Here is a 24,311-nt window from a genome sequence, read left to right as displayed (position 1 = left end):
TTCATAAAATAATATTTTAAAAAAAGGTCAATAAGTGTTTAAGTGTTCATGTATAAATTATAAACTGAACTATTTCATGTATATCACGTCAGTATCAACGCATTTACATCTGAATTGCATCGGAAGTTCATACAAAAGTCTCTTTAAAATTGTTATTTGTTGCTTCTCCGCTGAGCACGCGGCATTACATAGTAAGAACTTGTCGGCTCGGACAAATGTTTTCGAGGAGTTTGACATGTCTTCCTGAAGACTCGTACTTTGTCAACTAACACATTTAACATCCGGCCCAGCTTGTCAATCTAGTATAACGAACAGTAAATATTCATATTACAATAACATGATCTCGTCCAGAATATACATTTAATTTTCCTGTGGACGTTGAGCAGCCATCCGTCATCATCCTCATCATTATTTACATTTGGGTTGATGTTGCCCTTGGATGCGGGTTTTTAGAGAATAACGGACAAAAAGTTAAATATGAGCCAAAAATAATAAAGAATAGAGAATAATAGGGTGCTTAAATAATAAAGAATAATTGCAAATATTAAAGAATTGAATATACTGATTACTTAAAATAACAATGTCCAGAATACAGTTATCAATTAATAGCAGAAAAGCCATTATTTTTAACGATAAAGAATAATGAGTCAAAAACATTAAAGAATACAAAAATGAAGGACACCATCCTCATCCCCATACCCTCTTAAATAATACTAAAACATTAAAACCCAGTCACCCTGCCTAAAATGTGTTTATTCCATATCAAATAAATTCATATTTAAAGTATTACAAAATAAATAATATTAAGAGTTACCTTTTCTATTTCCTTGGCTGTCCTTAAGATTTTGTAAATACCAGACAACAATTTATTTTGCTCATGTGCGCTTTTAACTAATCTGAAACAGAAGCAGGTTTTATAAATACAAAGATTAAGATTATGATGTATAACTGCCGTATCCAGTTATCCACTGTGTAGCAAATGAATTGGAAGTAAGCTACTACAGATAACCATACGGTCTTAAAGATAAGCAAATGTCATACCGTATTAGAAAGGTCTGTTATGAAGTCATTAGTTTCTGTACTAAAATCTATTGGTAATTTTCCTGTATCTTTACTAGTTAGGCTTATTTTGTAAAATTCTTATGCAAATGCATTTATTATCTCCTTTTTCTGTAATAAGATTATTTCTTTATTCTGTACATCGTTCATTCCTGTAACCAATATTGTATAACCAAAGCTCTATATTTTCAAAATTCTAACTGTATATCTGCATATGGTTGTCCTAATTATGGTATCCTTTCATAAAGAGTCAAATAGTACTTTAGGAAACGCAAGAACAAATATAGGTGGAAGAAAGGTAATAGAGATGGAAATAAGTCACAAGACATTCGTTCGGGATGACATAATATAAAGAAACGAAGACTAACAACATGTCATCCGACCTCCCTTCGAGATGACATTAACATAAAAGTAAGAAATGTCGAATGATTGCCAATGGAACGTATACCCAAAAGCGATAAAGAAAAAGGCTGCCTTTAAAATAGTAATCATATTTAATATAACAAAATACAGGGACCTCATTAAGTTGGTGTCATGACGAATTTACATACTTCAGTCATATTTCGACTTATTTAGTGAAAAAGATGAAGGTGTCAAAATTAAACAAATCATTTTAAAACATTACGTATATTGTATTTTTGTGATCAATAATTTATTATCATTTAAAGAGCATGGTGAACATTGATAAGGATTAAAAAGTAGAATAACATGTACATGTCGTGTTGCTACTACTGTGGGTTAATTATCATTCGTTGGATGCCAATTTACGTGGGTCTCGTTGGTAAAGGTTTATCACAAAATTAAATGTTCATCGAAGTACATATTTTCTGTTGCATATATCAAACTTGGGCAAAACAATGAAATCCAATATCCACGAAATTGCAATTTTTCCTCAATCAACGAAAATTTGTATTCAAATAGAACAATCCTCTGTATGTAATTATATCAAGACATCATTTGTTTTTACATTATAAACTATGGTTTTTAACCATCAGAAAAGGTTGTCATTTGATGGATTTGACTATTATTTTCAGGTCTTTATTTGTCATAAAGCTCTGCAACTGTTTCAGTTACTTAATAACATCCTAGACTTTCAAATATTCGGCTTTGAGTGATCTGGATGTAGGAGATCCCAAAAAGTGCTTTGGAGGCATGAAATTATAATGTGTTATTTAACCTGATTGCAAGAATGAACAGGATTTTACAACATAAATGTCATACGGAGAAAGCACTGATTACATAATATAATTTGTTTTCGGGGACCATTAAAACGGGTGTGACCCAAAGTGCAATACTCTGATTCCAAAATTTAATGGTTTACAAGTAATAAATGTATTATTGATAAGCGCCGACAGATGTCCACATATTGATTTAAAACCGTCAGACGGTAGCAAGAAATATTCCCCTTTTCTGAGAGAAAACAAAACCACATAACTGTCCGTAATATAAAGATACGGAATACAGTGAGGTATTTAATGTTTAAAATATTGAAGTACACTTCAATTCTACTCAAAAAAAAATTATGAGATTTGTTAACAACATCCACTAAAAAACTATATAATACGTAATATAAGAAAATAACTCTTGAAAAGTTTACCTGGTATAACAGAATTATTCTCTTGAAACAATATTTTTTTCCAGTGCCAATATAAATAAACTAATCTAATTACAGAATGTATAAACTTAACTGTCAATATTATAAAATATATCATTTAAAAATTCATACTACCAAAGCACTGGTTACTTGCTTAAATGAACCTACCTACTAAAAATAATATCCCAATTTCCCTTGATAAATTCTAACGCTTGTAGACGACCGATTTCAGTTATAGAAATATGTAGAACAGCTTCGACGGCGTCTTCCTTTGTTATGTCCTCAGTATGCAAAATGTTTTTCAAATACCTAAAGTACAATACAAGATGACGTAATTGTGTGCGAAGATGACATTTTTGGGTATTGATCTGCTCATGAAACTTGAAACATGTTCCAATTTACTTATATGTGAAGATAATAATTTTCCAAATGATTTTTTTTTCTCTGAAAAAAACATATCCGTTTTACCTGTGTATTGTTCAAGTTTCAAGTAGTAATTTCTTCGCTAGGAAACGAATATTAGTCTTCAACGGTCATTTTGATCTTGTCAGCATCTGAATAGTCTGAACGTTATGCTTTGTTAAAAGAGTTTCAATGATTTTTCAGATACATTCTTACTGTAAGTTCGGTACCGTTCGTACATTTGGCCAGCAATCAATTCAATACTGCTTGGTAGCTTTTCAGACAATTTATTATATTGTTTCAGGTCCATAACAAGAACTAAACAGTCTGAATATAGACTGATCCGATCTTAATTGACTGCAACCAATTGTCTGAAGGGTACTCAATTTACCGCAGTGGATACGTTTGATAATTAACTGAAAGACTAAACATGACTTATAATATTTTAGTAACTGTTCGTATTAAATGACCGTTTCAGTCCAAATTGGTTTACTGGTGCTTTCAAGATGGTGTCGTTTTGGTTTTGAAAATAAATGATAGACAAGACGAGGTGATATGTTACGAAGACATTCTGTAAAAAGCAACCAAATCTAAAGCCCTTTAATGTTCATTATGATATTTGTTAATTCTTTAAAAGTGGACCTATGTTTTAGTAGTTTCCTGGTTAAATCAAAACAACTCTTAACCTGGATCCTTAATCCCTTTGGTAAGTATCGTCAGGATATATGTTAGATTTTAAGTCAAATGACAAAATATAATTCCCTTATATACTATAGTAGCATATAATATAATGTGATTAGTGATTTTTATCATCTTCGACCATATTTTGACAAAATACTGATCATGATTTTATATAGACGCTTATTTCTTAGCTTTATCGTTTTAATTGTTTAAATACACAACATTACTTCATCAAAAAGCTCGGGTTTTTTAATTGTCAACAAATATGGTTTTGTTGATTTTACCAGACTGTCGGTATTTCAATTGGTAGTAATGTGTCTTCCCTACTGACCTGCTAGTTTTGTACTCATACGAAGGTGAACTCAAATTAAACAATAAAAGCATAAAAACAACCTTGATGAGTCCTTTTATTTCACTTTCAGATATATTGATGATTAAGGTCACTCAATTGCCCACATTGAAGTGAGTGCTTGCATGTCATATATCACAGTGAACTTGCGATTAGGGATAGTATTCCAACAAGGTCAGATTCATATCTTGATATAATCATCGATATTGACTTTGATGGACGTTTTAAAAAAAAATAGAATCTACGATAACCGTGATCATTTCAACTTTCCGATTGTCAACCTCACATTTTCCCGCCGGAACATACCATCTGATTAGTCGTATGACTTTTGCAAACCAGATTTAATACATTTAATACATTACGGTCGTGCATGTTCGCATTATACGGACTTCAATAACAGTTGTGATCTTTTAAATAAAAACTTATCCAGTAGATTTATGAGGCAGAACGATTTAAATTCACACTACATAAGTATTTGGTGTTGTTCGTGTTGCACATGCTTTAGCTTTCTATATAATGTTTCGTTTCCTTTCGTATTTTATATTTTTGGCCAAGATTATGTATGTTTATATTGAAATAATGATTTTCGACTGCTCCCTTTGTATCTTCTTTTCTTTTACGGTCACTATACGAATTGGTTCAACCATGCAATGTGTCTGTGTTTCAACTCACCAGCACTATGCTCCTATGTCTTTTGATAACAGAAATTCGTTTTATAAACATATAAACCGATGTGTCATATTCCTGATTGTGATATCTTTACTATCGATTTTACCGGTTCTCGGATTTTTTTTTGGAGTTCGTGTGATTCCCTCAGATTTTGATTTTTTGCTTGATTAATAACTTCTCAATCGATGCATGCGATTTAATCATCGGTAAACTAATATTGGCTGTTTTTAAACAATTATTTTAAATTCTTCTCATATTTAACTGTTGTAGGATTTTCCGTTGAGCTTCTTTAAATAAGCACGTAAATTCTTTGGTAAGTAACAATCTACGATTGGACGAAATAAGGTTTGAACTATTGAATTTGTCATTCAATAGTTTCTGACAACAACCCAAAGATCGAAGTCAAAAATAAGTTTTCCTCCTTTGATACATTTATTTTTTCCTATTTTTGTTATTGAAGGAAAATTTTAAATGAGGTTTTAATATTTGTAACATATCTAATTTCATCAAAAGTAATTAACGCACTACAAAATGCAATATCAATCCAAATTTAGTTTATGCATAAATTACCATCGTAGAATCTTTATATCTTTACTGCACAACAAAGCGTAACGAAGTGTATACTTTTCTGAAGGGATATCCGATGCTTTATACTTTCTTTTTAGAAATTCATATTCTTTAAAACCACCATTTCGAACAGCTGTACAAAGAACAGTTCCACGTAGATTGACGTCGATTCTGTAAAAAAAACAGTTGCAACAGTCATGTGAATGGCAAAATAGAAACTGTAAACTCCTGCAACAGTCATTTGTATGGCAAAATAGAAACTGTTAACTCCCACAACAGTAATTTTTATGGCAAAATAGAATATGTAAACTTCACAAACAGTCATGTGTATGGTAAAATAGAATCTAGAAACTATTCTAAACATTACTTATACATGTTATAGTTTACAACTTCGTAATGTTAAATTAATTTTTAAATCGTATTAACTAACATATAGAATTATTCTATGTATTTCCTTTCCCAGCGATCACACTTGGAATAACAATAAATGAACACTCAAAAGACTCAGTTATATATCTTTAGGTCTCTAAAGTGCGATGGTACTCTAAAGTACGATGGTCACGCTAAAGTGCGATGGTCTACGCTAAAGTGTGATGTTTTCTTTGTTTTTTTAAGCGCTATTATATGACACGATATAGTGCGATGGTATGACACTTCTAAGTGCAATGGGATAACATGATGGTGTAAAGGTAATGGGGTTCAGGCAATGATTTTCGTTGTTGCTGTGTTCCTTTTAGTTTTCTGTTTAATGTTTTCTTTACAAATTAAGCCGTTGCCATTCTCTATTGAATTGTTTAACACTGATCATTGTGTGGCCCTGCAGCGTGGACCAAGGCTCTACGTTGAAGGGCGTACGGTTATTAGTTGCATACATCAATGACATCTGGTCTTGGGTGGATAGTTGTCGCACTGACAGTACCACATCCTCTAATTTTTGTTTAAAGTACGATAGTTATTTAAAAAGTGTAATGGTTACATATTGCAGTAGCTAGTATATACTTTATGAACCTGTAATTCAGTGGTCTTTATAGAATACTATCCGGTTTTAGCCAATGCTACGCGTTAAAGGCCATGTGTTAACCTATAGTTGTTTACACGAATGACATTTGGTCTTGGATAGAGAGTTGTCTCATTGACAATCATATCATCATACTAAACCTATAGCCGTGAGGTTACTATCTAGTTGACAGATATCCATCTCTTCAACAGAAATGACAAACCATATTATAAAAACATGTTTTATAGAATAATTTAATTCGAATCACGTAAGTACATGATATGGGATTACAAACATAGAAGGAGTTTCTAAGTTAATTTATTTTTGAACTCCAGCTGTTTTATAGATATAAGAAGATGTGGTATGAGTGCACTCCAGTTGATCACATTTCTTTTTACACATCAAGTTAACATCTTCCAGCGCCAACCAAAAATAATTCAGATTGGGGTCATTTGTTTCTCTCTTCTTTCTTTTCTTGTCTAATAAAAACCCTTTATTTGGAAAAATATTCTAGTTTCCGGGCATGTCCATTTATTTATTTGTTTGTACAAACGACATGTGGCGTTGCTAAAGTCACACATTCGCGATCAAACGCACTTTTGCGGAAAAACGCACTTTAGCGTAATGAGGAATCGGACTTTAGCGTATTCCATTGAATAGCCCAAACCATCGCACTTTAGCGTGACCATCGCGTTTAAGTGTCCCCATCGCACTTTAGAGTCCTACATATCTATGATTATTGTTCTAAGAACTTACGGATTTTCGTTTGGATTTTCCATATACTTTTTAAAGATATCTGTACAGTTTTGAATGCATTCCTCACTCTCATAGTCACATGCCATACGTACAATCCCACGTCGGGTCATTCTAGAAAATAAGTTAAACAAACGCACTATGCATGTTTAATAATTCCCCCATTTTTTGTCAGGTCGTTCTCTTTTTGTTCCGCTAAAACAATACCTCTGCATTTTAACCAAAATTCAATGACTATCTCTCTTATTGGATCAATCTAAACAATGAATTTTTGTATGCAGGTTTGATTGTCAATGTGCCTTTACACATAAAATGCTCCAACAGAGCTATGAGGACCAACGACTATAACATGGTTGTGTTAAGGTCATTTCAAAATTTTGTCGGTGTCTCAACTTAATAGCGACTTGTATTTCCGTTCTTAATTCTGTAGATGATGCGTAGGTAAAATAGAATATGTAAACTATATCAACAGTCATGTGTATGAAATAAAAAGAATCTAGAAACTATTCTAGTTACTAATAACTCGCATGACGTTTGATCCATGCATAGCCAGGGACGCTTACTCTTCAAGTCAACTGGTCTCGATCCTTTTGGAGTTCATAGGATTCCATCGGTTTTGTCTGTTACCTTGCAGATCACGTAATTTGCATTTTTCTAACTAAATCGATCTGTGACAAACCTTTGCTGATTTGCAATTGTTGCATTCGTTACAACTCCTTACAATGATATACCTTAAAATTTATTTGTGTTTACACTCTTTTTTGTTTGCTCATAGCTTGATATGCGTTCTTGTTCAATATGAAGAGAGGTGATCAAGGTCATGTAGTACCAACATGTTAATGAAATTTTACTTATGATGACTAATAATGTTATATAGTGGCTATATATGTACGTCTTATTGGAATGGAACGAGGAATTGAAATTGTTCTGGCCTTATCATGTTTTAATTTGAGGGCTACTGATGATTCAAGTGTATACAAAAAGTTCGTCTGGCAAGACTACTATCAACGATAAATTTTCATATAAATTATTTAATGCTAAATTCCTGCAAAGATTTGTTCAATATGGCTTATTTGTTCAGAAGATATGTCTAGCATAAGTTTGATATTACATAAATGACGACACTTTTGTCATATATAAGGTCTAGATTGGGTTCACAGATTAAGGAACAATGAGCAAAAAGTGGAGAATAAAGGGCGAAATAATAAAGAATATAGAAAAAACTGGTCCGACAAATAAAGAATATAGTATAATTGGGTGTTAAAATATAAAGAAAAAAAGGCACAATAGATAAAGAAAAGAGACAAATGCTCTACAAAAAAAAGAATACAAAAATCAAGGATACCCCATTCAGACCCTCATATATGAGACAAACATAAATGGTGTACAAAATTTCAATCCTGTTATCTGTAATGAGTTTATTTATAAATCTGAATAAATAATGAATCCATTTTAACCATACAAATAATATATGTATGAAAGGAAAACGAGACCAGACTAGAGGCTCTAAAGAGTCTGTGTTGCTAACTGACATCTTCAACAATGGCCACTTTTTTGTAAAAATCATCATGAAAGGGTAATAAGTCAAAGAGTTAACTGACAATTTCAGTTATGTTGACATATTTGTAGCTCTTATCCTGCTGATAATTTTTACTCTTAAAGTTTCTATCTATATTTGTATCTACAATTCGTTTAAAGATAATAGGCAAAAACTCCAACAAAAGGTAAAAATCATCTTAAAAGGGCAATAATTCCAAAAACAAGTCGACTGAAGATTCCATCCATAATACCTTATTAGTATATCTTGTCTTGCAAATCGTTTTTGCTTTGTGACATTTTTATCTATCAATAATCGTTTTAACAAAAAAATGCAAAAATGCAAAAAAAGAAATAGAAAGTTCGTCATTAAAGGACAATTACTTTACTAAGGAGTCAACGGATGATTTCACTCATTTGACGTTATTTTAGATCATGGCTTGTTGTTCATTTTTTAAACTTTGATATTTAAGAAGTCGTCCGACTTCAATGGACAGCAGGTAGATCCCAAAATTTTGAACATTTCTGCTCCTGTAAGATTTTCTCTATTCATAGTGGTTTTCCAGATATAAGAAAAAACTTGCATTTTACCCCTATGTTCTATTTTTAGCCATGTTGGCTATGTTGGTTAGGATGTTGGGTCATCTGACATATATGTGAAACTAGATACCCCAATAATGATTGTGGTGAAGTATTATTAAATTACCAGTTATTGGCACGAGAACACAGTTATTTCGTAGTGCATTTCTTTAAGACAATAAATGAAACTTTAAAAAATCCCAACCCCCAAGGGTGACTGGGGAATAGAAGTATGGTCACCATTGGTCTTCCGCCGACCGGCAGTAAAACCCTTGCTAAAGTGGGGTGTCCGTTTGGCTGTGCGGGATGTACAAATTTGCAGCCACGTCCGGTCAGAATGGGGACGTTAAATCCGATGCCTCGTGTAAAGAAAGTGCCACGCTCTTTGCACGTTAAGAACCCTTGCAATTACTCTTTGAGGGGTCCGTAGGTGACCTGTTGCAAGGCTAAATTTCTGTCCCTATCCAATATACCCTCATTTCCCGTGGCAGTCTAAATTTCTCCGACCTTAATCCCGGACGCCCCTATTACAGAACCTACCTATTGTATTTATTGTTAACTTGTTCTCGTCCTGAATATGCATGAAATATTTGCCACTGGACGTTAAGCAACCAACAATCAATCAATCAATCAATCAATCAATTAAAAAATCCCACCTGCGCTTTCTAAATAATATAGAGGATACGATTTTTGTAAAAGTAAACGACGACGACGAACGGACGAGAGACGAAAAGGGATGACAGATACCAAGTGATGAGAAAAGCTTATTTTGGCCTTCCAGCCAAGTGAGTGAAAACATATAAAAAACCAAGACGACGAATCATGGATGAAGAATGATTAACGATTTGCAATACCTGCCAAGGAAACCTATAAAGAATTATAAGCGACCACTAAAAATTAAAAAGTAATGATGCTTAAATTCGAATTTCCTTGAACTTTCGAGTGCTTTTTATTAAATGTATTCAATATTTCTTTTCTTTTCTATTTATTTAATTTTAAAAAATATTTACGTTTCTGTATGGCCAGCACCGGTATTATCAATTCCATATTTATTGAATTGCTTCGATAACATTTTCCTCATAACTTTCTACAACAAAACTATGAATCATAACTAAATCATATTGAAACTATAACATCTTGTTTCAAGTTGTTATTCTAGAAACATGTTTTTAATTATTATACAGTCATCGAACTTGTAATACATAACCCATTAAGAATCATAGTTGTGGTTGTCTGTTGATTATATTGTTTTTAAGTCTTCTAGTGATGCACTTGTTTTATATATAATTGCTTTCATGGTGATTTGATGATGTTCATCACATATAATACAATATCAATGTTTACATATATATACATATATTTTTTTTTATTTCAAACATTATAAATGTTACGTTTTTATAATCCTTTGTAAATCTGAACTAATTATTTCAGGTATAAAAGAGAGGCGAAAGATACAAAATAGACATGCAAACTCAATGTTGAAAATAAATTAACAACGCAATGGCAAAATAGAAAAAGACCAAAAGACAACAGTATAAAAAAACACAACATAGAAAACTAAAGACATGAATCCCATTAAAAAAACTAGGGATGGTCTCATGTGATCTGGAAGAGCAAGCAGATCCTGCTCCACATGTTGCACCCGTCATAAAGCTCATGTGTCGCTCATGCATATATATCAAAGAATCTAACATTTCTCGATTTAAAGTTTATGCATATCTGATTGTCTTTCCGCTCATTTATCAAGACGGCGGTTTTATATCTTCATTTAAACTAATTTATAGATGATTATATCCTTTTTTCCAGAAACTCAAATTGTGTGGTCTCAAATTCGTTAAAGCATCTATACTATCACATATTCTTTTTATAATAATTGATAAAAGTTCGTTAAAGTTTCAAAGGTAAAAACCTGAGAGAAAAGAGGTATTTCAGTCTGCTCGGTGTTTGTTGAATACGATTTTGATCATAATCTTATATCACCGAAACTTAATAATCACATATCATTCAATATTTTTTGTCAAGCTTACCAATGCTACCCAGGTTCACAAAAGTGACAAGCGGAACTCGATCTCATGTTTGTATAATTTTTGTGTTTGTTTAATAAAGAATGTTGATTAATTTTAACCATTTCGAATTGCCTAACATCATTTAGCACCGACATCTTTGTTCAGTTCAGAAATGCAGGTTGGAGGCGGAAGATACAAAAGGACATTCACACAATAAATTAGCAACGTCACGAAAGAAGAGGAAACCGACAAAAAAGACAAACAGCAGTATACAAACCACTATAGAGTAGAATAAAATCCGAGTAACACGAACCCCACTCAAATCCGGGAGGTAATCTCTGGGGCAGCGGATGTTTAAGTAGATCTTGCTCCACATGAATACCCCGTCATCTTGCTCATGTAAGTACACATGTGGTGATCTGTCTCATATTATAAAGTCACATTGAGGAAACAATGCCTGGATTGTGGTTACAACGATATGAACACATTCGTTGTTATGTGTGACAGGTATCTTCTAACGGTCGACAAACTCGTAAATGACGGGCATAACATTTATGATGGGATGACTTCAAGTATTTCCTATGGGCACTAGTTGCACCGATATCCGATTTATCTCAATTTAGTTTTGAATTATAGTTCATCATGTTCATTGCGAAACTCGATATAGATCCTTCTGAATATCATCTATTAAAAACTAATAAAAACCCGGATGATATGTACGATTTAAAAATGTTGAATAATCAAACACTGTCAAATTATGCCGTACAAAGTAGCTCATGGGAACTGACGTAAAATAAATTCAATGTAATGAGCAATAATTGGTTTTTTTTTAATCTAATTTGCGGTATTTGTGTTCTGTGTTGGTCTTTTTTTTTACAAAGGAAACTATAATACAATTTATTATAAAATGAAGTTCCAAATCACTTTGTTTCCTACTTTTGTATTGTGATGTTATTTTAGTTCGTCTCATATGTTATTTATGTACTTGTTCATACTTAGATGAAACATAAAAAAAGAAAACGGAAATTACCAAATATATCAGACCGTACAATAGACTACACCAACAACAACTCATGCCTCTGTGATATAGATATACAAAATGATAACAGACCACAAAAAGTAACCCATTATCAAGATAGCATGACTTTTTACACAATTGACCGGGGGTTAAAATGGTTCATAAGAATAATTGTAATTTAGTCTTCTCTTCTAAATTGCTTCACATTTTTTTAATTGGGGGCCTTTCATAGTTCATTAAACGGTATAGGATATTCTCTCTCTTGATAACCTTATACTTAACTGTAGTTGCTTACAGTTTACATCCTTGGTATTTGGGAGGGTAGCTGTTTTATTAGCAACCATACAACATACTCTTATTTTTGTATTACAATTACAACATAACTGCAATCTACTGGGCATCCAAATCGAAGACATATCTATATACTTACAGAAAAGGTACTGTTAAGGTCTGTTTCAATCACAGCTTCCCGTAGGTAATTTATTTCCGTCCAAGCAGCTCTTAATGGTATAACGTTATCCTCCTTTGGCAGATAGTCTAATGTTTGCAATGCAATATAAGTATTGACATCTCCTGACCTTTTAAACACAAAACACAATTTGAAAAATAATTTAAACCGTACATCTGTTCAAAATGATAGCAGAGCTATAAAGCTTCAACAGCACCCGCGTGTTGGATGATACCTACGTTCTGTAGGCGTTAAAATACCCAGGATGCAACTCTTTTTGGGATCCGTCTTTGATCTGTTGTTTGGCTTCTTCCTATATCCAACATATCCATATTTTAGTTTCCGATTGAAGTATAAATTATCGAATTCATCCCGGACGACCTATCTTTTAGAACCTACATACTGTATATTTGACTAAATTTGGTTTCGTTCTAAATATTTGTCACTGGACGATATGCAGGCAATAATTAATAAAACTACATTATTCTGATATAATAACATAAATGACTGTCAGATAATCGAGTGCAAATTCTTTGAGCTGTCATCAGGTGACATTGACAAAATAGATATATTTGATTCGTATATTATACGCACAACACAGTGTGTAGTCTGCAAATTGCGCCCTAAATAAATTGTTTACATCACGTGTCATTTATAATCCATGTACGGATTGTTTACAAACAATGGCCTCTTCCCGATACGGTCATGTTATTATAAATGACTCCCTTTTTAAATTCCATTTCAAACTAGCAGTGGATGTCAAACATACGAAATATCAATCAATATGTTTGTTGATCAAAATATGTCTACGAAAGGATGGTCTAGTATTTATTTAAAATAGCATATTGATGAAGATAAGTTTAATAAGGGACGACTCATCTTTTTTTCTGTGTACTTGTAAAATTCATGGTTGCAAAATTAAGACTAATACATGTAATAGTGTTACATAATGTCAAATTACCAAGTAGATTATTGTCGATGTAAACATTGCTGTATATCGTTTAACACATATACAACAATCAATGCGACATATTTGTGTCGTTAATTACATTTAGTAAGCAAAGGCTCATGCGACCAATGGAGTCAATCTCGTATTTGTGCTTTCTTGTTATTTAATTACACATTATCGTTCTGTTCGTTTCTTTTTGTAATTTTTATATTGACTGGTCAAATTTTGTAGAAGAATTTGCTCCAGTTCAGTTTCATAATGGACTCAAATATTTATTTATGTAGTATTTTATCAAGTAAATGAGCCAAAAAATATTGTGATATACATCGGTAGACAAGTTAACATGATAAGTCCTATGGTATACTCACTTAGCCAGATTCCATACATCGTTTATTATCTGTGCCCTATTTATTGGAGGTATAAGCTAAAATGATAAATTTAACAGCATATACATGCTACATGTATTTGAGTTAATTTACTCAATAATTGTTATTCAAAAACAAAAAAATAAAAAATTACTTTTAAAAAATTAAAAATCTCGATTGAAATATATCCGATGTCTGTACGTTCTTTGACCGCTTTAATTTTCAATTCCTCTACATCAACATGATCAAATGCCATTTATTGAATAATTATTTGTTTTTCGTTCAGTTTATTCTAATTCACATATAAACTATAATTGAATTTCGGTAATTATGATTCGATTTATATATTTCCGAACAGGTTAACTATTTGTTTGATAATTTAACTGTGATTCGTTTGATCTCTGTAATTCATTAGTCAACATTTATTAATGGTGTCAAACGTGGTTGTTATTCTGTTAGTTTGCTTTTATGACGTCACGAATAAGGGACACCATACCTGATTCCATGACATTGAAAGAATGCTATTTTATTGCAGTTCGTTGAAAAGAAAGATAAAGTTTGCCTTCATATCGTCTAAAGTTATTTTAGAAATAGATTTCACCACAGAATCTCGTGCATCCCCGACAGTTAAATTTTCAGTAAAAACTATCACTAAGCGTTTTGGAATATTGAACATTCAACTGTATTCAGTGATGAAATATCGTTTATCTTTAGATGCAGTGGTAGAATCTATACGTACAATATTTTTAAACTCATATTTTCACTCCTGAACTTGACTATAAATGTAACACTATCACTGGTAAATGCATTTTAGTCTGAAACGGTCATATTGATGTCAAAATGTATGGGTAAATAAAAACTACTGAACTGTCTGAACAAAGATAAAACAGATCTTAAATGACTGCAAGTGAAATGTCTGAACAGTACTAAATGAACTGCAGTAGATAAGTCTGAAAAGAAGGCGAAAGACTGAAAATAACTTTATCATTTATTTTCAGTCTTTTAAGAACTGTCCAAATCAAAATGACCGTGTCAGATAAAAAATATGGTTACATGTAACTAGTGTATGTATCGGTAGACCTATATCATTACCGTATGGTCTGTTTTGAGTTGTTGAATAAGTCTTATCCAATTCTCCTCCGGATAATTTACCCTGAAGTAGCCGTACTGCATTACATTTCCTATGTACCAATCATTGGCTGATGACCCACTCATTGCACTAGAGATGGTAACTGTAAAATGTAGGTACAGCCGTAACACCATACCCACATATAACTTTTGATAGCGATATGGATGGAAAAAAATCTATCATTTACCATGTTTATAAAAGAATCATATTTAACAGACTTGGAACGCCCGAAAGCCAATATGCAAAGTTATCAAAATTAAAGAATACAGAAATGAAGACTCCCGTGAAATCAAGATCCTCGGAAATCATCATGATTGAAATATTGAAGTCGTTATTCTGATATGCAAAAGGCACTTTGCAAATTAAAGTAATGAGGTAAACCAAGTAATGTTTTTGTTGCGTGCCAAACCTCTTTTTTTCATCTTAAAATATCTTTAATGCACTTTTCTGTGCTGTTATGACAAATTAATCAACTTACAGCAGTTGGCCGAGTATCCCTGTGAATTAATCACTGAATAACCAAGGAAATTACCCAGTGAATTCATATTTATAAGTAGTTAGTTAGTTTTACAACTGATAGTTAATACAAACATTTTAGGAGTATATAAAGTCACACGATAGCGGAAATGTACAGTTTTATCCGCTTTTGTTTCTCAGTACTAGAACTTTATGATCATTGACCTTAATCTTTTTTTTTTAAGAACAGTTAATCAGTTGCCCTCAGTGGCTGATGACTGTTTAAACTTCAATTCAATATTGAAACATCAAACCAATGGTATTTTTTTCTTTCATTTTTCAGTATGAATGTAATAATATATAATTACCATCTGAGGTATATATATCAATCCAAATTATGTCCTTGGCTGTTTGATTAAAACGTAGATTAAGACTAGTAGTAAATGTCGCAGGTATTACCCACTTATATCTAAAAACAAGAATATGTATTTAAAGTTAGTGTGAACATATAAGATCGTAGTAGAATGGTTGGCTTCGTGTTCCTCGTTATTTATTTTTCTATGTTTTTTTTTGTAGACTGTATTTTTCTATGGTGTTTTGAGTATACTGTTGTGTGTCTGTAGGTCGTTTTTTTTTGTGTTTTTCCTTCACGTTGTTAGTTTGTCTTCGATTTATTAGTTAAGATATTACTTTAGTATCTTTTGTCTCTCTTTTACACTCATATTGGAATAGAAAATGTTCTAATGTAGCATTTTGCTTGAATCTGGATTCGCAAGGCGAGGGATGCAAGCGCAACAGGAGACACCTATCCTATCAATACACCTGTTCTGGCTTTGTTTTGACCTCACTTGATTCCTTTAGGTTTTCCTTTGTTTTTATTCATATTTATGTGTATATACTAAATCCACAGCTATATGTATGTGTATATACTAAATCTACAGTTATATGCATGTGTATATACTAAATCCACAGCTATATGTATGTGTATATACTAAATCCACAGCTATATGTATGGTTATACTAAATCCACAGTTATATGTATGTGTATATACTAAATCCACAGTTATATAAAATTGAGAATGGAAATGGGGAATGTGTCAAAGAGACAACAACCCGACCACAGAACAGACAACAGCAGAAGGCCACCAACAGGTCTTCAATGCAGCGAGAAATTCCCGCACCCGGAGGCGTCCTTCAGCTGGCCCCTAAACAAATATATATACTAGTTCAGTGATAATGAACGCCATACTAAACTCCAAATTGTACACAAGAAACTAAAATTAAAAATAATACAAGACTAACAAAGGCTAGAGGCTCCTGACTTGGGACAGGCGCAAAAATGCGGCGGGGTTAAACATGTTTATGAGATCTCAACCCTCCCCCTATACCTCTAGCCAATGTAGAAAAGTAAACGCATAACAATACGCACATTAAAATTCAGTTCAAGAGAAGTCCGAGTCTGATGTCAGAAGATGTAACCAAAGAAAATAAACAAAATGACAATAATACATAAATAACAACAGACTACTAGCAGTTAACTGACATGCCAGCTCCAGACTTCAATTAAACTGATTGAAAGATTATGTCTTCATCATATGAATATCAGGCACAATCCTTCCCGTTAGGGGTTTAGTATCATACCATCATAACATATATGAGAAGAACATAACCCGTGTCATGCCAACAACTGGTTTTTAAATAAATGTGTTTAGTGCAGATGCAAAGACCCTATAAGTGAATCAATATCAACGCCAAAGTATGCAATCTTTAATGACCTGACAACAGTATCGTAACTATATCCCTTCTTAATAAGTCTATTTAAAGGTTTTGTTAGTTTCAGAGGTGAATACTGACATTTTTGTGCTTTATAAAGAATATTTCCATAAAAAATTGGATGTGAAATACCTGAACGTATAAGAAGTCTGCATGTTGAGCTATATTTACGAATGATGTCCTTATACCGATGATAAAATTTAGTAAATGTTTTGACTAGTTTGTGATATCGAAAACCCTGGTGTAATAATTTTTCAGTAATACATACATTTCTCTCGTTAAAATCTAAAACATTGTTACATACACGAGCGAATCGTACATGTTGAGATATATAAACACCGTAAGATGGTGACAAGGGAACGTCACCATCTAAAAATGGATAATTAACGATAGGAAATGAAAAATCATCTCTTTTATCATATATTTTAGTATTAAGCTTTCCGTTAATGATATAGATATCAAGATCGAGGAAAGGGCAGTGGTCATTGTTAGTATTAGCTTTATTTAAAGTAAGTTCAACAGGATAAATTTCTTTAGTATACATACTGAAGTCGTCATTATTGAGAGCCAAAATATCATCCAAATATCTAAAAGTATTATTAAATTTGTGTATCAGATGTTGTTTCGATGGGTCTTTACTGATTTTTGTCATAAATTGTAACTCATAGCAATACAAAAAAAGGTCCGCAATAAGTGGTGCACAGTTAGTCCCCATTGGAATTCCGATAACCTGACGATATACGGAATCTCCAAAGCGAACAAAAATGTTATCTAGTAAAAATTCAAGGGCATATATAGTATCAAAGCATGTCCAATTGACATAGTTTTTTTGTTTATTGCTACTAAAAAATGACCTAAAAGAGTTTGAACATATATATTCACATTCTGACTTTTTAAATGCCCATTTAATTAGGTGTGTGAATTTTTTCTTAATGAGAATGTGAGGCAATGTGGTATATAGGGTAGAAAAATCAAAACTTTGAACAGATTCAAAATCACCAATATATGCATGCAATTTATCAAGTACTTCCAACGAGTTCTTGACACTCCAAAAGTAATTAATTCCACTATTTTCGAAGGCCTTATTTGAACAATTTATTATCAGGTTTTTGATTGTACCAAGTGTACTGGTAAGAAGAATAGACAATTTAGTAGTGGAACAATGGCTTGAAGACGAAATGAATCTATATTTGTAAGGTGTTTTGTGTAGCTTCGGAAGCCAATACATAGTTGGGACTTTCATTGTATTTGGTTCTGCTTGTAAAGCGGTAGCTAAAAGTTTATGTTTGTTACAGATGTCGTTTTCTGAAAATGGAGTCAGTTGGAATGTTGGTGAATTGGTGATTTCTTTTTTCAGAACCTCAATGTAAAATTTACGTCAAACAATAATAATATTATTAGCAGCTTTATCGGCCGGGACAAAAACAAATTCCTTGGCTAGTTCTTTTAGTTTATGTTTGATGTATGTTTATATACTAAATCCACAGCTATATGTATGTGTATATACTAAATCCACAGCTATATGTATGGTTATACTAAATCCACAGTTATATGTATGTGTATATACTAAATCCACAGTTATATGTATGTGTATATACTAAATCCACAGCTATATGTATGTGTATATACTAAATCTACAGTTATATGCATGTGTATATACTAAATCCACAGCTATATGTATGTGTATATACTAAATCCACAGCTATATGTATGGTTATACTAAATCCACAGTTATATGTATGTGTATATACTAAATCCACAGTTATATGTATGTGTATATACTAAATCCACAGCTATATGTATGTGCATATACTAAATTTACAGTTACATGTATGTGTATATACTAAATCTACAGCTATATGTTTGTGCATATATTAAAGTTACAGATGTATGTGTACACATTCGATTTCTTTTCGAAATTAATATAATAGACTTTCTTGTAAAACCTATATTTTCATATGAAATGTTTTAACAGCAACAGAATGAAAAGTAAAAGAACCAACACAATAGGGGACGAAAATGTGTTCAAACGTTGTTCATGTTTATATGCATCCTATTTAACACATAGTGAAATTTTCAGAGGAAATTACCTTTTGATAATGATGATATCATGTCTAAAAGGACATTTAACCACCCTTTCTTCAATTTAGGTACCAATTAATGTTGCTATATTAGCCATGCTCAATGAATGCAATCATACATATGTTCGTGCATATGATTCAAACACATAATTCTTACGTTGGTGCATAGGGTATGTTTAATTATTCGAGAGTCCGGATGAGGGTTTCTTCATTCCTTTATTCTTTAATTTTTAGACCATATTTCTATATTCTTTATTTATTTTCCACATTATTCACCATTATATATATATGTCAGCGCCCCATTACTCTTTATTTTATATTTGTTGCCTCCTTTTTCTCTATTCTTTATATTTTTAGCCACTTATTCTGCACGTTTTGCACATTATTCTTCATTATGTAGATTTCAGCACCCCATTATTCTCTATTCTCTTTTTTATTGGCCTACTTTAATCTAATATTTATATTTTGTCCTCTTTATTCTGCAATTTTCATCCTTTATTCTCTATACCCATCCAGACCCTATAAAATAACACATACCCTGAGGGGGGGATTCATATTTGCCAGGAGCAATGGCTGTGACATCAAACAGGTATCTTGTTTGCCTTAGTATGAGTTTAACTCGATCCTATTTTCTAAATTATTTTATAAACCCCATCCAGACCCTCTTATACCGATGAATAATACATACCCAAAGGGGGATTCATATTTGCCAGGATCAACGGCTTCTGTATCCAAAAGGTATCGTGATTGCGTTAGTATAAGTTTATCTCTATCCCGTTTTATGAACACAGTTGGATAGTTCATCTGCATCACCCATGTATCCATTATATGTTTTATGTTCTGAATGAATTTTGGATTTCTGTCAATTTTACTTTGCTGTTAAATAAATATTAAAATAGCATGTACATTTCTTGTAAGTGAAAAATATTGTTCAATGACTGCATATATTTGTTTACGATGTCATCCACTGGTTAATAAAAAAGAAAACAAACACATTTTTGTTTAGGGGCCAGCTGAAGCCCTCTTCCGTGTGTCGGATTTTTCTCGCTGTGTTGGAGACCCGTCGGTGGCCTTCGGCTGTTTTCTGTTCTTTGGTCGGGTTGTTGTCTCTTTGACACATTCCCCATTTCCATTCTCAATTTTAAACAATGATTTAGATATGAAATGTAATAAAACTTTATCTTGTTTTTCAAAGGATGAAGAAACTCTATGAATTAATATTTCACTTTTGAAAAGAACATCAAATATTTTGCATCTTATCTTAACCCCTTCAAATTTGATATCCTTCGCATTTGCCAAATTTCTAAAGAGAGGTGTCATGGGTTAGAGGACTGCATATGGAAAAGCTGTCGGCGAATTATGGCAATGAAAGAACTTGGATAAGGTAAAGGAATTTATTTTCATGGAAATTTTTTGTTCACGACTTTTTTTTAGTAAAACTTACCCATTCAAGTATATAAAACCTATTAATCTGTGTTGTTAAATTTGAAGATAATATAACTTTACACACCAACAAACAAGCAGACATATATGCAAGAAATAAACTTACATTGCCCAATGAATACCACAGATCATCGTGTGTGGCCACATCATATAGATGGTTCTTCAGGTAACGCTAAAGAGAAAACAAATACTGGATCAATAATCCTTCTATTTATACAATTAAATGCTCCTCTAAACTTGAATGGATGGATGGCTGTTAGACGTCCAGTGGCAATTTAAATGCATATTCAGGACGTGTACATGTAAATGCGATATGAAAATGAACCCTGCTTTGTACTAGGCCGACACGCTGAGCTCTGGAGTTTTAGAGTGCTAGTCCAAAAGGTAACCGTCCGTAGGAAGACATGTTACCTTATCCGAAAACGTTATTATGAATCCGAGCCGACCAGTCTTTGCTCTTACTTTTTAATGCCGCGTGTTAAGCGGAGAAGCAGCGAATGCCAATTTCAAAGTCTTTGGTTTGACCCGGACGGAATTCGACCCCCCCCCCTACAATCGAGGCAAACACGCGACCACGAGACCACCTAGACAGATCTCACAACTTGGAAATGACATGTTAACATTTCATTAAACAGACATTTATTGTGACTGTTGTGAAATGTTGCGTTTTTGTATGTCTACATGTTTATGTTCTACGATGAATTATACTGTAAATAAAATATTAGATGCATCTTTATAAAGGTAGGGCCAAATGCATTTGAATTTTACCACTCAAATGGCCATTTTCAAACGAAAAACCTAATCCGTGCTACGTTTTACAGTTTCACAAATCTCATATGATCACACAACTTAGGATATATTTCCTAACATCTGATTAGTTCATATTGTTCACCGATGGATCAAAACTGCAGTAGTGAGATTTATGCCGAATTCAGAGTTAATATACACAAGATTAATAAGGCGAATGTTGTAACGAAAGCCAAAATTTTATCGAAAACCTCATAGCTATTTTGGAGGATGACATTTCCTTGACAAAAATGACTAGTGACTTTGATTCTTTAAAAAACATATGTAGTGATTTGAAAGTGTCAAAGAAGGAAATGGGTGAGCTTAAATCACTGTTTTAGAGTACATTACGGCTTTAATTGAAAACGTTGAAAAGCGATTTGCTGACAGTTCAGATCTTTTTGGCTGCTTTCTCGGTGTTAGATCCTTCACTTGTTCCAAGTCCAAACTCACCTGGCTATAAACAATATGGTGTTTATCATATAATTACTCTTGCAGAACATTTTTTAGGGACAATGAAGGAAATGTAGCACCAATAAAAACTGAAAAAATACTGTCTGATTGCATGCAATGAAGTATCATATAGATTCACTGAGGAAAGGCATTCTCGAATCAATCTTTAAATGATCAGTTAAACAAACTAGCACTGAGTGGTTCAAACTTAAGAATTTTGACACCTTCAATCAAAACGCTTTATCTGGACATTGATCAATATGGTGTAACAAAACACGACTTCGACGACATGGATGATGGAGATGATGATCATAAGGATGATTATGATGAACTAACAACAACAACAATACTTTATTTTAAGAGGGTTACACAGTTAGCTACATATGTAACTAATCTTCCCTGAGCCCCTCATCATAAAACAAAATCACAAACAAAATGCAAACATATACATTGCATATATTAGTATAAAAGTCAAGTATGTTAATAATGTTCAATACAACTTGATAAAATGTTATGAAAAAATAACCGTGATGACATAATCAGTTTTCAATAATTTTTCAACAGGTTGATTTCAATAAATGGTCTGTTATTCTGTATTTGAAAGAATTAACATTTGTAATATTTCTTAGCGGTATTGGCAAATTATTCCACAAGAATAGTCCAGAATACATAAAAGATTTTTTGAACAATTCTATTTTTGGTTTAGGGATTATGAGGTTTCCTTGAACAGCATTTCTCAAGGGGTATGGATTCATGTCTGAAACATAATGAAACTTGTCAGTAAGATGTGATGGGGCATCATTTTTGATGCACTTAAATGTCATCACAAACTTGTGATATTTTATTCTCTGTTCAACTGTCATCCAGTTTAAGTGTTTGAATAAGTGCTCGGAAGGAGTGAAAGGGTCTGTTTCTAGTATAAATCTGGCAGCTCTCTTTTGTAATTTTAATATCCTATTTAAACCCTCACTGCTACAACTACTCCACACTATACAACAATAATCAATTAGTGGCAAGATATAACCATTATAGAATAATTTTCTGCAGCTTGATTTTGAAATTTCTAAATCTTTAATAGTAGATATAGCCTAGATGAAATTGTTGAGCAGATCAAATCAATTTGGTTTGTCCATGTGAGGGAAGGTCAATTTTAATGCCTAAGAGACTATCGCTTGTGAAAGATTGCATCACTTGATTGTTAATAGTTAAACAACTCTCACTGTAATGTGGCATTGCTTTTTGCTTTGTTCCAATAAACATATATTTTGTTTTATTTCTATTGAGGAACATATTGCTATCATTACATCATTCCTCAACACCATTCAAATCTTCTTGTACCTTTGACTGCAGAGTTTGATAACAACTACCAGAAAGATGTAAAGTTGAATCATCAGCATATATATCAGTGCAACAATTTTCATATAGATAGGAAGGTCGTTTATGTATAATATAAACAGAAGGGGCCCTAATATGGAACCTTGGGGGACACCATACTTGATATAAAGTTTTTCGGAATGAGCATTACCAATTTGTACTTGTTGAGTACTTTCATTCAAATAGGATTTAAAAAAAAGAAACAGCGGCTTTATCAAATCCATAAATTTCAAGTTTTTTACAGAGAATATCATGATCTACTACATCAAAAGCTTTCTTAAAATCCAACAGGACTGCTAAGTTGATATTACCGTCATTCATATCCTGTACCCATTTATCTATAATATTGATAAGGGCAGTTTGGCAACAGTGTTCTTGTCGAAACCCAGACTGTGCTGGGTGTAAAAGATTTATTCTTTTTAGATAGTCATACAAATGTTTTGAATCATGCTTTTCTAAAAGTTTTGATAAAACAGGAAGAACAGAAATTGGTCTATAATTTGTTGCCATGAATTTTTCCACAGCTTTAAAAACAGGGGTTACTCTTGCATTCTTTAGAACACTGGGTAATGTACTTGTATCTCTAATTCTGTTAAAAATGTAAAATATTTGGTCCTATGTTATCAGATCCGGTTGATTTATTAATGTCAAGTTTGATCATCTCATTAAATAGATTATTTATTGTGATTGTTGGAATTGAAAATTTTACTTGTTTTGACTTAGTAAATTTCTTTTGTACAAATTGAGTTAATTTTGCATAATCATGATTATTGCTCATACATCTATCAGTTCTCAGGTTTTCAACACATGATGTAAAAAACTTATTATAAACATTACAAATGTC

General features: G+C 32.5%; 1 protein-coding gene across 12 annotated transcripts in view; it reads right to left on the bottom strand.

Moving 5' to 3' along the window:
• LOC127721436 (aminopeptidase N-like) overlaps positions 1-24,311 on the bottom strand; it is a 121,499-nt gene that overhangs the window by 76,159 nt on the left and 21,029 nt on the right. For 2 of the 12 annotated variants that reach the window (XM_052228158.1, XM_052228157.1), the window contains exons 10-20: positions 20,961-21,026; positions 20,100-20,287; positions 15,926-16,026; positions 15,065-15,204; positions 13,976-14,031; positions 12,641-12,788; positions 10,197-10,273; positions 7,075-7,185; positions 5,325-5,492; positions 2,822-2,962; positions 815-896 (exon numbers count right to left, since the gene is read on the bottom strand). The exons of 4 other annotated variants lie outside the window; for them this stretch is intronic. In XM_052228158.1, the coding sequence (XP_052084118.1) occupies positions 815-896; positions 2,822-2,962; positions 5,325-5,492; positions 7,075-7,185; positions 10,197-10,273; positions 12,641-12,788; positions 13,976-14,031; positions 15,065-15,204; positions 15,926-16,026; positions 20,100-20,287; positions 20,961-21,026 (1,278 nt within the window). The remainder of the gene's footprint in view (positions 1-814; positions 897-2,821; positions 2,963-5,324; positions 5,493-7,074; positions 7,186-10,196; positions 10,274-12,640; positions 12,789-13,975; positions 14,032-15,064; positions 15,205-15,925; positions 16,027-20,099; positions 20,288-20,960; positions 21,027-24,311) is intronic. 6 more of the 12 variants (XM_052228160.1, XM_052228168.1, XM_052228159.1 and 3 more) reach the window with 5 other exon arrangements.

Source organism: Mytilus californianus, unplaced genomic scaffold, assembly GCF_021869535.1.
Source record: "Mytilus californianus isolate M0D057914Y unplaced genomic scaffold, xbMytCali1.0.p SCAF_12, whole genome shotgun sequence".
Taxonomy (NCBI): domain Eukaryota; kingdom Metazoa; phylum Mollusca; class Bivalvia; order Mytilida; family Mytilidae; genus Mytilus; species Mytilus californianus.
The sequence above is the reverse complement of the archived record's forward strand: the minus strand, read 5'-3'. Positions and strand labels throughout refer to the sequence as shown.